Here is a 17,847-nt window from a genome sequence, read left to right on the forward strand (position 1 = left end):
GTTTGTAGCTTGAACCTATCCGCTGGAACGTTGAAGACAATATAATTACACGGCAAGCAAGACACGAAGTAGGCAAAGTTCTTCATGTTTCTCGTGCACGGGAGAGAACCGGACAAACGCCGTTCCTTCGCTTGACCCCAGTTGCTCTCGTCCGTTCTCCCGTAACACTGCTCTTTTATTGAGGTTACATGAATATGCATAAGTTCATTAACATATGACGTCTACATACACACAAAGAGTACCTTGCCTTTGTGTGTGTGTGTGTGATTTGTGTGAGGTCAAGATGAGACCCTGTGAAGACTCCCCAAAGCTGGTGCCAGGAGTCTAGCGGGTCCATCTGAACAAAAGGCTCTCATACTCAAAGAGATATACGTGTGTTTGCTATACCATATAACAAGAGAAGATAGGACCTCTCTTATACTCCCAGAGTGCTCTCTAATGCACACAAAGTTTGCAGACTATCAAGGATCAAACCTCTACCAATCTACAACTAATTATAAAACTCTAAGCATATATAAGTAGATATTTCTAAGCATAAATGACAATCAACAATACAAAAACTAACAGTTTCCGTTACGGATCGGGTAGCGACAGTGACAGACCGCATTTGGAGTACACTTCGGATTGGGACAGCCGTCGTCGCGTCGCTGTGACGTAATAGGTCTTTCAATGCGTACTCCGAAGCGTGCGGTCGCTGGATTGGGACACAGCCTCTGTCTCGAGCCTTGCTGTTCTCATATTGTTCCCTGCCACTGAGAGTACACCTTGGATGGTTCTGTAGAGAACAGCTGGTTTATTCTCCTGCCTTCTCTCTCTCTGGCGTATCTCTTCAAGCAGCTGGCCAAGGCTGTGAGTCTTGGCAGTTTTATATGTGTGTGTCGCACCATTGATGAAAACTTCTTTATAAGTGACATGAAGGCGAAAATATCGAATGATCCAGCATCGTTTCATATTCACTGAAACTCCGAAAACAAGCAGAACCAAAGAATGACATTGAATTATTTTTATTTCATTCTAAGCCGAGCCAAGTTTAACGACTCAGCAGACACACAAAACACACAACCTTCATTACACAAATGTTAATATGCATAATAGGAACATAACAATATGAAACATGTAAGTAGGTTAAGGCAGACATTAGTGCTTTCCAAAACGTGTTGATGAGTAGTTGGTGTCAGAACTGTGACGTCTTGTTTTTTTATTTCTTCACATATAAGGCAAAGTCGTGCTTTGGTCTGACAACAGACAGTAAAGACCATCGCTCAGGGCAGCCTCTATTATTTTAAAGTCATTCGATTCATTTTACTACATCGGCATTAGTCCCACATGGAGCAAATTTAGATGCAAACCACACACACATGCTTAATATAACCATAGCTTCATTTGTGGAAGTACTACTTGCCATTAGCTCATATCAGCAAAAAGACAGAAGAGAAGCTGCCTTCAAACTACTGAGAACCCAAAAGCAGTCTGAGGTGCACAGGAGCCTCGTCACAGTAAGCTCTGACTGTTAAAATGTCATCAGATAAATATTTAAATAAATAACAGCAAGAAGAGGTAAAGTGATGACTCGTGCTGACAGAAATGAAACATAAGGTCAAATGTTTCTATCATACCAGGTGAGGGTCATTGTGGCGTGCATTCACCGCGTACACACAAGGAAGTCACACATGCAATGTTTTCATGTATAAACAACTTTCCACACGTTGGACATATTTTTAGTTCCAAAAGGATCCAGCAGCAGCACTTGGTCATTTCCATTAGCACAGAGGGGATTTAGATCAACATGTTCTTTATGGGGAAGAAATCCTGAAACTATCAGACTCCGCACGAGCGCAGCTAAACCCAGCTGTCAAATCACAACTAGGCCGAAAGCAATCTGAGGGTGGCAGCACAGCCCTGCACTAGAGTCCGGTCGTCCTGCTTCATGGTGAGAACAACAAGCGCACAAGCAGACACGGTGCTTTGTCTCTGCAGGCTGAGCAAACAGCCGGCACAAGCTGCCCCACTGGTAGGTAAACACAACGTGTTTGCATTTAAATATTCAAGTAAGAGCAAAATTAAAATGAATGTCAGGAGTAGATCCGATCAGTGTATAAAAAGCTTAAACAAACTGTTGTCTCTAATTTTCGCTACAGCACAAAGAAGAGAAGCCAAATGTGCGGTGGCTGAGTCTGTACAGGCGACAGGACGCAGACAAAGTTAGACTGCGTAGCATCACTGACAGACTCTGTTAGGATGCAACAGGATGAATTTAAAAAAACATTTTAGGAACATGGAAACTCCTTAATGGGAATCTTTGAGCCTCGTTGAACCTTTTACCTTGTGTAACTGCAAACTGGCACCATTGACTTTATAGGCCGAACTGACTACAAGCTGAATCTTGAGTGTCTTTGTTGCTAAGATTCTTTAAATTCATGGTGGAGCTGAGGAGAAAACAAGATCAGACCAAAGTGCCATCTCCATCTTCGGGAACATGTTACCAGGCTTTCTTTTCCTAAAGACTCTATCATACGTCTTGATGAATATGCAGACAGGCTTTTGGGAAACATCTGAAGCATTTTTAAAGAATAAATATTTGTAATAATGTCACAGTCCAGGTTCATTCAGGCCTGTTGCGTCGCCTGAGGCCGGACACGAGCTGCTCCGCCCCAATCTCCTCCGTCTCACGTGAGGCTTCTAAAGAGGGTATGAGCTCCGAGTGTTCCCACCCTCCTTCCTCCTCTTCTTCCTCTCTGTCACATTCTTCCACTGTTTCGTCTCCATCATATTCCTCTGGTCTCACTTCCTTCGTCTCTTCACCTTCTGCTTCATGCTTAATGTCTGAATGCTCTTCAGAAACTCTTGCAGTAGGCTCTGCTTTCTCGCTGGACGGCTGCTTGTCTGAAGTATCACTTGCCCCAAGGGACTCAATCAGGTCGTCCAGATTACGCTCGCCACCTGGAACAAAGAAGCTGATTAAAGAACAACATTTCTTCTTGTGCACGTAACGGAGAGCCAGCAATAAGCTTTATGAGTCAGGACTACACATGACATTGCATGTTCCACTCAAAGATATCTTTGTGACCAGTTCAACACCTCGACTTACTCAAGTTTGCCAAACATTTACAGCAAAGTTGTAGCAAATTTACTGAACAGTATTTCTTATTTTGCACCTAGCGCCTAGAGTTTCAAATCTCTGCTCTCTCTACTCCGCGTGCTTAGAGCCACATGTTTTCATTACTAACATTATTGAAACACAGCAGAACTGAAGTGAACTTGATGACAGGAGGACCAAAATCTGCAGATATCTTGTTTTTACAGCGAGCGGTGGATTTCAGTGTTACATCTCTCCGTGCCTTTTCTCAGCAGTGTGCACACAGAGCAACTTCCTGTGAAAGGTGGTGTCAGTCAAAATGCAGCTATAGCAGGGCTGTATTAGTGCGTTCGACTGTGTGGCTGCTGGTTAAATTCATATGCACAACATTCTCAAACCAAGCTGTCCTCTTTGCATTTGACAAGACAAAGACAAACAATTTTATAAGCCAGAAGTGAATCGAGTGCTGTCACTCCGTTTCACTCTTTAATTTGTAGTAATAATAATGTTACAGCGTCGCGGCACAGAATTCAGTTTCAGGCTAAGAAAGAAAAGGAGACGAGATCAGATTCCTTAAAGAGTATCTGCTGTGATGGCGTTTTGTTGCTCCGACAGTCTAAATGTCCATGCTGCGATGATGCAGGGAATGACAGGTTAGTGCGGCTGCTCCTCTCCGTCAGCTCTGACGCCAACACTGAGCGTAGTATTTCTGCTTCGACACATCACACGTGTCAGCTGATTATCTGCAGAAATGGTTTTTAATAACGAATCCTGTGGTGAGCAGAGTCTCTACCAAAGCTCAGCCACAGGTTTTTAGTTGCTTTGTTTTAAAACAACTAAAAACATCTTTTTAAAATTGCATTTCGTTAACTTTTGTCTGTTTTTGTTTTATACTGTGTCATCTCTGAAGCACTTTGTGATCTATGAAGGTGCTATATGAATAACATTAATGACTTTTATTCAGCCTCCTTTCATGTATCTACACTTGTGTAAACACACTGATTTCAGAGTAAAGGTGCATTTTTACTCTACTCGCTCCCTCATTTGCTCCCCAGGTTGCTCGTGGCAGATTGCTGTTCGTTAACGAAGTAAACGAGTTACCTTTGTTTGTTTCTAAATGTGTGAATGAGAGACTGGCCCCACTCTGTAGCTGAGACACGCCTGCCTCTGGCACAGCATAACTATTCATCGCTGTTGAAAGATGATCGCAGACTGATGTACCAAAGTGGGTTTGAAGATCACATAAACTCAGTTTTGATTTTGTGGAAGTAGAAGCAATGGACAGGATCCAGAGGAACAAATGTCAATTAAAAAGGGAGAGTACGCTCCACCAACACGTGAGACTGTGGAGCCTTCAACTGGAAACTGCTTGGCTGAAATTGGACACCCAGCTGCCATCCACAGAGATGATGCATGTAAAGCGTGAGGTTTGTGGTCAAACAGCAGAGTGCACACTATAAGGGCTTACAGCGAGATCTCCAGGATGTGGCTAAAAATGGTGCAAGAAAAGGCACACAGGCCAAACTGAATCAGACGTGCTTTTTGATTCTCACGGGTGGAGTGGTGGAATATTTGGGTCACACCTTCAGTTTTAGGAAGAGAAACCTGAGGAGAGAGCGACACCAACCAACCCTGCAGCCCACTCTGCTCTGCTGTCAGGTGTGACTGTGGTTGTCAGCTTCAACCACCTGATTTTAAAACACAGCCCACAGTCTACACGCCACACGCAGGATGGATATCGAACAGTGCTGAATGCTGAGTTACTGCAAACCCAACGCTGACCATAAATGCAAAACAGAGAGAAACGAGTCGGCATCCCGGTCCTGACCTGCCTCGCATCAGCCACACACGCCTCTCCTTTCACAGGAGACCTAGAGTTAGACACTGATACACTACACAGTGTAGTGTATCAGTGTAGTGTATCAGTGTATCAGTGTAGTGTATCAGTGTACACTACAGTGTACACTACACGATACACTACGGTGCACTGCATCAAGATTTCCTCTCATGGACTGATCTGTGCAGGCGCTGATGTAGAAACATTTCTTTAAGCAATCAGTGATTTATTCAGACTTTTGCACCTGAATTTATTGAGTTTGTGAACAAACTTAGAAGTGCCTCTCACCATGCGTACGAACAAATGTCACCATCACTACAGTAACATCAGCTTTGAGTGATCCTGTATTTCAGCCACAGCCTCTCTTTTAAAAGATGTCCTCGCTGCAGCGTGGACCCTTTTACAAAGCCTGTCTGGGTCACTTTCCCCACTCACTCTTTCTCCTCTGGTGGGTCAGCTCTGCTTATACAGAGACATGTGGGCGTGCCACGTGCAGACAATATGCAGATTCCACAGGCTGGTCGAATTCACTAACATGACACGACAGCAAGAACAAAACAGGCTTTGTTAATGAGGACCATTGTTCTCAACTATCAAACATATCACGCTCCTTCAAACATCGACGATGTGCAGTAACAGTGTAAATCAAACACTGAGAGCGTTCTCCTCATTCGTCAGTAAGAACAATAGAAACTGGGATGTGTTTCTATTTTGCACACAATCTGAAAACAGCAACCACACAGTCTAGAGTCAGGTCTGCAACACCTGACAAATTCACTCTGATCGCCACAAAGTGACTGAATTATGCTGCACGGTTAAAAACAAACAACCCACTGGTGGCATGGAGGGGTGGACAGTCCATTCCTCTCTTCTTCATCAGGTACCGAATGGTCTGCAGCTGAGACATGATCTCATTCTTCTGTTCCTGGGCCACCGACTTCACGCTGGAGGAACAAAAGAGAAGAGACGATTCTCACAGGGTCTGTGTTTGTCATAACGGCCGTTTTATTACATGAAACTAAAGTCAGGTGATCAGCTCCACGCCGTCCTGCAGGCGGGTTAGAGTCATGTTTGAGAGCTGTGTGGGGAACACCTGGAGAAACCTGACTGGGAAGGTCACTCACCAGTTGGTCAGCGGGTCCAGCTGGGTGAGGATGGAATTGAGCATCCTCTCTGTCTGTGCAAGCCTTTGTTCCAGCTCGTTCAACTGGTTCTCTGCATGAAAGCAAACACACACGATGGGGAAACCACGACTGAAACCAAATAAAACGTGCAAACACAAATCCTGACACACACCTGCCTCCATGGATTTTTTGGCCCCTTTTGCAAACTTGTCCTTTTGGGCCTTGTCGTCTGTAGACCTGATCTGGAACAAAAACAAACATGACGGTTCAAACTGTAGATGCTATCCGAGACCTGAGGTGCTGCAGTGTACGTAGTTACCTTCAAAAACTTGTATGCTGCAAACACTCCCACTCCAATGGCGTAGAGCGGCATCAGCGTGAACACGTAGCCCTTATTGCTGCTCGATTTGTATTTGTCACTCTTCAGCTCTTGCTCCACCCGTTTCTTCATCTGCTGTAAGTTCTCCGGGGACTGGCCGGCGCCGTTCATATTGATGGGCTGCCCTCGCGCTGGGCCTGCTGACACAACATCGTGACGGACGTCAGAGACACGCTAAGAAACCGTATTCATGGCACATGAGCACCGTTCCAAATCGTTTGTCTTAAAGCAGATAGTGAGGTGAGGGTCAGGGGTGTTACCAACAAGCCACGGTAGGGGTTTAAGTCACATGTTTACGTAGTGCTGTATGACAGTAGGAGTTTTATAGTGCAATCATCTGCTGTTAAAGGCCGTTCATGCACCACCCTGCTTTTACAGCCTTTCATAGTTTACTTAGTGATAGTTCATCTCGAAACAGCTACTTTCAGGCTGTTTCCTGACAGGTGACGATGACAGACAAATGTCAGCATCACATTTTATGGACTGGATTGGAACAGGCACCCATGATCACCATAAGAAGTGTGATTACTGTGTGAAGGAGTCCAATGAGACTGTGTGTGCGTGTGTGTGTGTAAGATTCAAGCTTCAATAATCATATTTGCTAAAGACCTCCTGCAAACAGAAAAGGTCTCCGAGTCATGATGTCATCTAGGGCTGCTCGATTATGGCAAAAATGATAATCACGATTATTTTCACTGAAATTGAGATCTCGATTATTTGACGATATTTATTTAACCCTTACGACCTACTATAGAACCAAGTCCACCAGAGCTTATATTATTTTTTTACATGTTGTAGTGCCGTTTGTGGGAGCATTTCAATTTGCTATGCAACTGTTATAGCCCATATTTTAATAATATGTATGCATTAAGTCCATTGCAAAAAAGTGCAATAAACTACAAAAAAAATTAGAAAATCGTTTTTGTTTTTTTTACATATATTTCTACTTGGAGAAATTTAAGAGGTTTATCCCTCAAAACTTTAAATACAAAAAAGTTGCAAAAAATAGTTTACAACAACAGGAAATTTATTTTGAGTGTCTTCATAGTTTTATTTTGGAGATACACCAATTTTTATATACTGCAGGAAAAACGAAAAACAATCCTATGATGCAAATTTTCAAAGAAAACAGCAGGTGCATCAAAATAAACTATTTCCAGCAGTGATGTTTGAGTTCTAAGCATCCCAGCAACTATTCAGAAAGGTCAAACATGACCAGTACAGGCTTTTAAGGCCTACAAGTACAAAAACTACAATTTCCGCGAAAATGACGTCACTTCCGGTTTCGGGCAGGAAATGGCGGACATGCGACAGTTCGCGCTGACGTCTGTTTCACTGTGGGAAGTGTTACGAACAGCTGATCAGATCGGCAAAGCGTGTTTCTGGAATATTATGTTTTTGTTCCTGCAAGAGCTTTTTATGCAGTTTTTGCAAAGATTTATGTGGAAGGAAACCGTGACCGAGGACAAGCTGATGGCATCAGATGTAAGTACAACTCCTCCGGTTTCATATGCAAAACAAATTATTGCGCTAGCTTACACGGTTCAGGTTCTACAGGGATTTAAAAATAGTTACACAACACGGAGCGTGCTGCTCTGACCGGCTTTAAAGGGTTAACAATGACTTTAAAAAATAATATAAAATGGTGTGCAACACCACTGAAGTTTTTTTTTTTTAAACTCTCTTTTCAACCAGCGGCAGTCACTCTCCTCTCCAAATAACTTCTGCTTAGCTTTCCAAGCTTCCCTCGGGTCCTCTTAATCAGCGGTCTCCAACCTTTTTTGCGCCATGGACCGGTTTATGCCCGACAATATTTTCACGGACCGGCCTTTAAGGTGTCGCGGATAAACGAGGGAGGGGCTAATAATCGGCTCAGTCATTTTTAATGATCGTTGAAAGCCCAGATCGTAATCGTGATTAAAATTCGATTAATTGAGCAGCCCTAATGTCATCACCAGCCGACCCGTCACACGTCGTGCAGCATCCTCACACTCTGCTTCCACAGGTCCTTTCTTGGCACCCTCTCATATGTTTTCTCTACACAGTACACAACAAGTGCACAAACATACACATAAGGAACACGTAGACGACGATGTGTAGACGATCAGTGTCAAACACTGTGTGCGGCAGTACTCTGCAACTAGACACCGGTGCTGGGAATCTTGACGCTCCATTTGGCCACAGATTTGAACTGACCTCAGTCCTAATGCCACTTAATGGGGGCAACACATATAATCATCATCATCATCGTTTAAGCCACATCTAATGTGCTGCTACATCACCACATCCGTCACCTCTTCCTCTAGCACGTGGAAGGCTTTTCAGAGCAGGTTGCTCCGTTTGCACAAAGCTGTATGAAACCCGGGAGGACGTCATTTCACACGGGAAGCTTTGCCCTGCAGGGCCTTTCAAAGGTTTACTGCTGTTTTTGACAGTTTCTGGGAGGCTGAGAACTTACACTGCACTGTTGGAAACAGTTTTGATGCTGTTTTGTTGCAAATTGTGCACAATAATGTTTATTTTCATTTTTCTTGCAGTTTATCAAAATGAGTGCATCTCAAAAATGAAACTATGAAGATGCTCAGAATAAATTTTCTATGCTTTGAAACTATTTTATGCAGCTTGTTTTGTATTTACAGATCTGGGAGATCAAACTCTGAAATTTCTCTAACTAGAAATATGTGTAAACAAACAAAAACTATTTTTGGAGTTTATTGTTTTTGCAATTTCCTGTAGACTAATTACACATCATTACAATTTGGGATATACTGCTTGTATTGATGTATAGCAACTTGAAAAGTCCAAAATGGCACTACAGCATGTAAAAATGTAAAAATGCAAAGCTCTGGTGGACTTGAATAGAATAGAATAGAATAGAATAGAATAGAATAGAATAATCCTTTAATTGTCCCACAAGGGGAAATTTGGATGTAACAGCAGCAATAAAGACAAATACAAACAAACAGTACACAGGACACAGAACAGAAACATACACAATTTTTACATATTTACATCAAGGACAATGGTTACTATAAACAGTGAGTACTGTACAGTTATTAAATTAAATAAAATTAACTACAGATAAGAGGCAAAGCAGGTTGTAGTGCGAATCGGTTAATAAAATAAAATAGTGCAGTTACAGATGTAAACATCTGTGTTTGTTGGGAGCAGTTCTGATTGTGCAGTCTGACAGCTGCAGGGAGGAAGGACCTGCAGAAACGCTCCTTCATGCATCGAGGATGCAGCAGTCTGTCACTCTCTCTGCAGCAACATCTGCATGCATGGGAGGGGGAGACTCTGTCCATCAGAGATGTTATTTTGGCCAGAGTCCTTCTGTCTCCACCACCTGCACTGGGTCCAGGGTGCATTACAGAACAGAGCTGGCCTTCCTCATGAGTTTATCCAGCCTCTTCCTCTCAGCTGCAGATAAACCGCTGCTCCAACATACAACACTAAAAAATGACAGATGTCACCACAGAGTCATAGAAGGTCTTTAAAAGCGCTCCCTGGACTCCAAATGACCTGAGCTGCCTCAGCAGGTAGAGTCTGCTCTGACCCTTCCTGTACAGAGCATCAGTGTTGTGGCTCCAGTTTATTATTCAGGTGAACACCCAGGTACCTATAAGAGTCCACTATCTCAATGTCCACTCCCTGGATGTTCACCGCTGTGAGTGTGGTGGGTCTGCGTCTCCGGAAGTCCACCACCAACTCCTTGGTTTTCCCGGCGTTGATCAGCAGGTGGTTCTGCTGACACCAGTCCACAAAGTCCAGAGTCCACTGTCTGTACTCTGAGTCGTCCTCACCTGTGATGAGGCGACTATGGCAGAGTCGTCAGAGAACTTCTGTAGGTGGCAGCGTGGGGAGTTGATGGAGACGTCTGCGGTGTAGAGGGTGAAGAGGAACGGTGCCAGCACAGTGTGGGGCCCCCGTACTGCAGACCAGCCTGTCAGAGACACAGCCCTGTGTCCTCACATACTGTGGACGTTCTGTGAGGTAGTCCAGTATCCACTGGGACATGTCCACTCGTCCACAAGGGTTAAAGGGTTAACCAATGAACCCTACGACACCACACACACCCAGTCCACACAGACAGCCTGATGGTGGAGTTGATCTCAGGACCTTCATGCTGTGAGGCAACAGTGCTAACCACCACAGACAGATGAAGGCTGGGGGTTTGAGCACAGTGGAGAAGCAGGCAGGTTTGTGGCTGTGCAGAGCAGCCACAAACCTGCCTGCTGACCCTGAGCACAGGAGTGTGGAGAACTCACCATCCAGGCAAATAAAGAGTGGGCAGAGCAGCCAAAGGTTTGAGGGCTGTGAGCAGGTGAAGCTGCAGACTGAGGCGGAGCGCTGGATGAGAGACTGCAGGTTCTGGTCAGACGTGGCTGAGATGATGAACTCTACTTTTACAATCATTATTTCAAACGTGTTTCTTACATTTTTGTAGCTAGCTGTGAAGTCAGTATTAAAATGTAGGCAGTGCTCTGGTTTTTATCTTTAATCCCACACACTAGAGCTGCTCGATATAACGATATATATCGGATGATGATATAAAAACATCTATCGTTTCATTTTACGCTATCGTTTGTTTCGTGGTGTCGTAAAATAAACTGTTTGCAGTAGAGCTGGGCGATATAAGATTTTTTCATATCACGATATGTTTTTTTCATTTCAGGCGATAACGATATCTATCACGATATCAGCCAAATAACTATATTTGTAAGATTTAAATGTGCCGTTGCTCACAAGTAAAATGTGAAATAATCAGCAGCTTGTTTTTATTTAAATATTTATTTCCCATAATAAGTTCAACAGGGTAGATGTACTTAAGGAACACGAGACTTTTTCAGATAAATAAAGGCAAATATTGCAAACTACACAAAAGGCAGCCGCTAAAGCGTTTAAGTTTCAAAATAGAACAAACGAAACAGACTAAACTGTCAATTCCACTTAGAAACAAAATATTAATTCTAAAAATAAATCTTAGTTTGTTTTACAGAAGAACAGACAAAACTGACTAACTTTTGTCAATATCAAATAAACTGAGAACTAAAAGGAAATTCTCAATCTCTCCTTGTTGTATAGCTTAGCTTTTCAAACAGTTTTAACAGTTACTTTAGTCTGACAAAAGCCGAATGACGAATTAGCGCTTCCAGTCAGAGACTGAGGCTACGTCCACACGTACACGGGTATTTTTGAAAACGGAGATTTTCCGTTTTCGTTTTAAAAAATAATCCCGTTCACACGTAAAGGCAGAAATGAAGGAAAACGCTGCTATGAACATGCCAAAGCAGCAGGTGGCGCTAGATTCCTAACCGTGCAGAAATGTTGGCCAATCAGAAGTCTAGAAGCCTTGGTGGGAAAAAGTAAACAAAGCTGGGGCATAGAAGCAGAACCGAGTCGTATGTGTGGAGGGACAGTAACTGTGTGTATATGTAAGCATTTAAACACTGCAGAGAGTAGAATTAACAGTAACAGTATTGTAGAAATTCATTTCACCGAAACAATAACGTGGCGCACAGTGTGACGTCAAAAAATGCGCACACCTTTGACGCTGCGTTTTCTCCATTTTTCTAGTCCACGCGTAAATGCAAAAACTGAGTTTTCAAAAATCTTCGTTTTCAGTGACCAAAGACGCCGTTTACGTGTGGACGAAAGGTGCAAACGCATAGAAAAATCTGCGTTTTCAAAAATACCCGTGGACGTGTGGACGTAGCGCATGCACCAGTTTATTGTATTTCCAGACTTGCTTTCGGCACAATTTACAGTGAACGCTACTCTGTTTTTTGTCAGACTTGAAATTAGGGCTGCTCAATTAATCGAATTTTAATCACGATTACGATCTGGGCTTTCAACGATCATTAGAAATGACTGAGCCGATTATTAGCCCCTCCCTCATTTATCCGCGACACCTTAAAGGCCGGTCCGTGAAAATATTGTCGGGCATAAACCGGTCCGTGGCGCAAAAAAGGTTGGAGACCGCTGATTAAGAGGACCCGAGGGAAGCTCGGAAAGCTAAGCAGAAGTTATTTGGAGAGTGACTGCTGTTGGTTGAAAAGAGAGGTAAAAAAAACTTCAGTGGTGTTGCACACTATTTTATATTATTTTTTAAAAGTCATTGTTAACCCTTTAAAGCCGGTCAGAGCAGCACGCTCAGTTTTGTGTAACTATTTTTAAATCCCTGTAGAACCTGAACCGTGTAAGCTAGCACAATAATTTGTTTTGCATATGAAACCGGAGGAGTTGTACTTACATCTGATGCCATCAGCTTGTCCTCGGTCACGGTTTCCTTCCACATATAGCTTTGCAAAAACTGCATAAAAAGCGCTTGCAGGAACAAAACACGCAACACGCAAAACACAAAACCAGAAACACGCTTTGCCGATCCGATCAGCTGTTCGTAACACTTCCCACAGTGAAACAGACGTCAGCGCAAACTATCGCATGTACGCCATTTCCTGCCCGAAACCGGAAGTGACATCATTTTCGCGGAAATGTAGTTTTTTGTACTTGTAGGCCTTAAAAGCCTTTACTGATCATGTTTGACTTTTCTGAATAGTTTCTGGGATGCTTAGGACTCATATTGCACTGCTGGAAATAGTTTTGATGCACCTGCTGTTTTCTTTGCAAATTTGCATCATAGGATTGTTTTTCGTTTTTCCTGCAGTATATAAAAATTGGTGTATCTCCAAAATAAAACTATGAAGACACTCAAAATAAATTTCCTGTTGTTGTAAACTATTTTTTGCAACTTTTTTGTATTTAAAGTTTTGAGGGATAAACCTCTTAAATTTCTCCAAGTAGAAATATATGTAAAAAAAACAAAAACGATTTTCAATTTTTTTGTAGTTTATTGCACTTTTTTGCAATTAATGTCGTTACTATGGACTTAATGCAGACATATTATTAAAATATGGGCTATAACAGTTGCATAGCAAATTGAAATGCTCCCACAAACGGCACTACAACATGTAAAAATATAATATAAGCTCTGGTGGACTTGGTTCTATAGTAGGTCTTAAAGGGTTAAATAAATATCGTCAAATAATCGAGATCTCAATTTCAGTGAAAATAATCGTGATTATCATTTTTGACATAATCGAGCAGCCCTACTTGAAATAGCCGAAATACCTTCACACTACGGAGCTTCTGTGGCTCTTCCGTTCGACAATCTCTCCGGCATTGGAACCATCATCTGTTTTCTCCTCTGTAACCTTCGGTCACGCTCTGTTGATTTTTCTAGTCGGCACACTCATTTCCTCCATTACCCGGGCGGTACGGTGGCTGGCTGCTTCCCAAACAAATACACATGTGCGGCTTGGCACTTGTGCTGTACGTAACAAGTCACGTGACGCTGCGGCTGTGATTGGTTCGGCTCTGCGCTACGTAATTTGGATTGGCTGTTCTTTTTTTTTTTTTTTAAGAGGACAAGAGCGGTGAGGTCTATCGCGATAGTTTAATTTTTCTATCGAGAAAAAGTTATATCGCGATACATATCGTTATATCGCCCAGCTCTAGTTTACAGCTATATTTTTTCATGGTTTTGATGTCACTGTAGTGGTTATATTCATTTCTTAAAGTTCTCTCTTTCTCTTATATTTAATATAACCACACTACAGACGGACAAGCGCCTGTTTTTATGAGTTGTCGTTAGCAACAACGACGGTAAAACCATCGCGTGTCCGCTTGTTTATGTTCCACATAAACCTTTCACAATAAAGCTCAAGATCCTGTTGAGACTTTTCAAAATAAATGGAATCACGTGAAAGATGCAGATTATTTACGGATGAGAAGTAAAAAAGAGCCGCCAAGTGCTAAAAAAATAAACCTTAGACTCAAACGTTAGAACAGGCTTTTCCCCGCAGCACGCCGTGTAATAAATACTCACAAAGAAAACGGCGCCGTTACAACTTATGTCTAAAAATGTATCGTTTCATGCATCGGTTAGTCCAGCGGTCCCCAACCTGATTCGTCATTCGGCTTTTGTCAGACTAAAGTAACTGTTACAACTGTTTGAAAAGCTCAGCTATACAACAAGGAGAGATTGAGAATTTCCTTTTAGTTCTCAGTTTATTTAATGTTGACAAAAGTTAGTCAGTTTTGTCTGTTCTTCTGTAAAACAAACTAAGATTTATTTTTAGAATTAATATTTTGTTTCTAAGTGGAATTGACAATTTAGTCTGTTTCGTTTGTTCTATTTTGAAACTTAAACGCTTTAGCGGCTGCCTTTTGTGTAGTTTGCAATATTTGCCTTTATTTATCTGAAAAAGTCTCATGTTCCTTAAGTACATCTACCCTGTTGAACTTATTATGGGAAATAAATATTTAAAAACAAGCTGCTGATTATTTCACATTTTACTTGTGAGCAACGGCACATTTAAATCTTACAAATAGTTATTTGGCTGATATCGTGATAGATATCGTTATCGCCTGAAATGAAAAAAAACATATCGTGATATGAAAAAATCTTATATCGCCCAGCTCTACTTTTAACTCTTCATCATGGTCGTCTTCTTTAACAATGATATGTTTTGCATCTGTTAGCTGTTGTGTTACTTGTTATACCCTTTGTTTATTAGGCTTCTGTCATATTTTAACTTTAAAATCTGTAATGACAAGGATTCAATGAAAATGAACAACTGAGCTTCATCAAGAAGACGATGTATGTGCCATTACTGCTGTTGTGGTAGTTCTAGTGTATAAAGTAGCTGCCTTTTTGGAGGCTTTGACCTGCCAGGGTGTCTTGTTGTTCGGGCTTTATTACCCTTAATTGATAGTGGGTGAACTGGTAATTCTAAATGAATGTGAGTGGGAATGGTTGTATGTGCCTGTGTGTTAGCCCTGCGACGGACTGGCGACCCGTCCAGGCCGTACCCTGCCTCTCTCCGTGTGGTAGCTGGGAGTTGACACTTTATGTTACACGCTATCACTTGTATGTAAGAAAATGTTATCAGTTACGAAGACAGCCCTGCATCAAAGACCTCGCTTTAGTAGCTAGGAGACTGTTGCAGTTGCCCACAGTTTACATGGAAGATGCCAACTTGTCTGCAAACTTTTGCTAACGACCAACGAGCAGATGTAAAATTAGAAAAAGAGCGGCACAAACCAGAAATGGGGAATCTTGGATTTCAAAGTAAAAGCTGAGGCCAACACATTTTAAAAGGTGTAACTTTTACTCTGAAGGTAAATGGTCTCACCGCTGCTAGCCAACTTTGCAGTCGCCATGTTCCCCCTTCACCAACCTGCCAGCGATCAAAGCAATCCTAACTGGGTTTCTGAGACCGCTCCACATGCTTCTTTGCAACCAATGTCACTTTCTCACTGCCACCAAACATTCACCAGCTGGTGGAGGAATGCACATTTTTACCCACTGACTGGTGGGCTCTGGGTCTAGGTGACAGGCCTTCTTCACCTGACCCTCCAGCATGACACGTCCACACAATGCACTGACATCATTAGCAGTTACAGGACTGCAAACCCTGTAACTCTTTTGTCCTCCTCCTACAAATGAGGGCTTCAGCCATTTTCCAGCTGGATTTCTCAGGACACACTTTTTGCCCCATTCTGATGTTTCAAGTGAACGTTAACTAAAGTTCTGCAGTCCTGTAGAAACACATCAATGATGATGAATAACTGCATGAATACGCAGGTGTGCGGCTAATAAAGGCACGTGTATTTTGGGATGGAAGGACATAATTCATTAATGGCCTCCACGGCGTCACGGATGAAGGATGTCACAGACATAAATACACAAACTCACATGTGTGTACAGATCTCCACCAATCTGTCATTTCATTAGGAATAATGTGTGTAAGCTGAACCGACCGAGGGTGGATCTGATCGCACTTAAACATAAATAAGGTAGAAACACACAGAGAATGTGTAATAACTAAGTTTCTCTGGAAAATTTAATATACTCGCTTTTTCCCCTCACGATAACTAGTACAACGTGAACCTCAAAGCAAATGTGGAAATCAAGCCAAATCTCGCGATAACTAGAGCAAAGTGAACCTCAGAGTGCCCAAGAACCAGTTGTATATTGCTACCTTTTCTGCTGTGACGAGCGTCCAGTTTGGCGTCCTTCGCCGCGGTCCCGCTGCCAAAGCCGTACAACCGCGGCAGCACGACAAACATGAAGAGCACGCCCGTGAAAGCCAGAGCGACTTGTTGTGATGTTGACAAAACCATCTTTCCGTAAAGCCGCGGAAGGAAGGAGCAGCGTAGCAGGCAACTAACGCTGCTAAGTGCTAAGAGAGACGCGAAACAGTAACCTCACACAGTCAGGCCAACGAGAAAACTCTCGGTAACTTGCATGAGTCCAAAACTCAGCCCGCTGCTCTGCAAAACAAGACTCCCGGAAGCGGACGTTTTCTTCTTCTTTTTCCTGGTTTGGGTGGAGGCTGAAGAATGCACCGTAGTGCATTACTGCCCCCTACAGGAAGACAGATGAGCAGCAAACGTGAACAATGGCTCTTGTCTTAATTCAGACATGAAATGAAGCGATATTAACAGCCATGATAGTCACAGAGTAATACTTGGCCGAGGTGTTGTATTTTATTTTTGTAGTAGACTTGTTTTTATCCTGATGTTGCTGTCATTCGCTACATCGATCACTACGGCCGTCTTCTTCTGTTTGTCTACCACCACTATGTTGGTTAGCCACCACCATTTTGTCTGTCTGTATCTGGAAGTCCCACAGGATCTTAGCTCGGTCATTCTCCACCACCCTTGGGGACATCATTTTGACCTCGGGACTTCCTGGTCATATTCAGCACAGATGTTTCTGTATACTATGCAGGCTTATATACAGTTTATGTTATGGTTATGGCTTCCTTCCGCTTAGCGTACAGGTGCTGGAATTGGGGTGAAACCCTTCATGTATGGTCAGGAGCTTCCTTGTCTTGATGTCAGTGGCTTCTATCTCCTCCTTTGGCCAGCTTATTATCCCAGCAGGGTACCTGATCACGGGCAGGGCGTAGCCTGGATCTTGTTCTCAACGTTCAGCTGACTTCTCAGGACTTGCCTGACCCTCTGCAGGTACTTGTAACTGTCCTCTATGTCTGCAATGTTGCCTTCTGGTAGCTCGATCCCCTCAGTTCTGACTACCTTCCCTCTCTTTGTTATTATCCGACTGCACTTCTCCAGTCTGATGACATTCCAATGACGAAAAAGAATCAGCTTAGAAGGAAACATATCTGGGAAATCATTTTGTTTTGTCGAACATAATAAGAACATGCTGACCTTCTGCTGAGTTTTCTTTTTACGGCTCGTTCCACCAAAGGATTGGAAAAAAGCAGTTTGAAAGAAGTTTCTGTTGCAATTGGTCAGTTTTTCCTGGGTCCCATCACTGCTGCAAAATTCTTTACAACAGTGACAAAAGAGACGATACATTTTCCCACAACCTTTTACTTTGTACAGTAAAATACTGTAA

At 42.7% G+C, this 17,847-nt stretch overlaps 1 protein-coding gene across 2 annotated transcripts; it reads right to left on the bottom strand.

The window, feature by feature from the left end:
* Positions 1 to 988: 988 nt before the first annotated feature.
* LOC146688685 (uncharacterized) lies at positions 989 to 16,783 on the bottom strand. 2 transcript variants are annotated; one of them, XM_085436603.1, is made up of 6 exons: positions 16,463 to 16,783; positions 6,357 to 6,553; positions 6,210 to 6,279; positions 6,038 to 6,128; positions 5,748 to 5,857; positions 989 to 2,940 (listed from the first exon to the last, which is right to left on the bottom strand). In XM_085436603.1, exons 1-6 carry the CDS (start codon positions 16,602 to 16,604, stop codon positions 2,603 to 2,605), a joined length of 948 nt encoding a protein of 315 aa, XP_085292729.1. In that variant the 5' UTR covers positions 16,605 to 16,783; the 3' UTR covers positions 989 to 2,602. The 2 variants fall into 2 exon arrangements, with proteins under 2 accessions (XP_085292729.1, XP_085292728.1); XM_085436602.1 differs by having other exon boundaries at positions 6,357 to 6,556.
* Positions 16,784 to 17,847: the final 1,064 nt, after the last annotated feature.

Source organism: Copadichromis virginalis, linkage group LG17 (genome assembly GCF_057382275.1).
Source record: "Copadichromis virginalis isolate Kocher_CV1m ecotype Utaka linkage group LG17, C_Virginalis_male_GT1.1, whole genome shotgun sequence".
Classification (NCBI taxonomy): Eukaryota; Metazoa; Chordata; class Actinopteri; order Cichliformes; family Cichlidae; genus Copadichromis; species Copadichromis virginalis.

Excerpts from the sequence above, each read along its gene's own strand:
- LOC146688685 (XM_085436602.1), bottom strand. The coding sequence starts at position 16,604 with ATGGTTTTGTCAACATCACAACAAGTCGCTCTGGCTTTCACGGGCGTG. Across the intron at positions 6,129-6,209 it reads CAAAAAATCCATGGAGGCAG|AGAACCAGTTGAACGAGCTG; the intron begins GTGTGTGTCAGG and ends GCTTTCATGCAG. Across the intron at positions 2,941-5,747 it reads TCCACCCCTCCATGCCACCA|GTGGCGAGCGTAATCTGGAC; the intron begins GTGGGTTGTTTG and ends TCTTTGTTCCAG.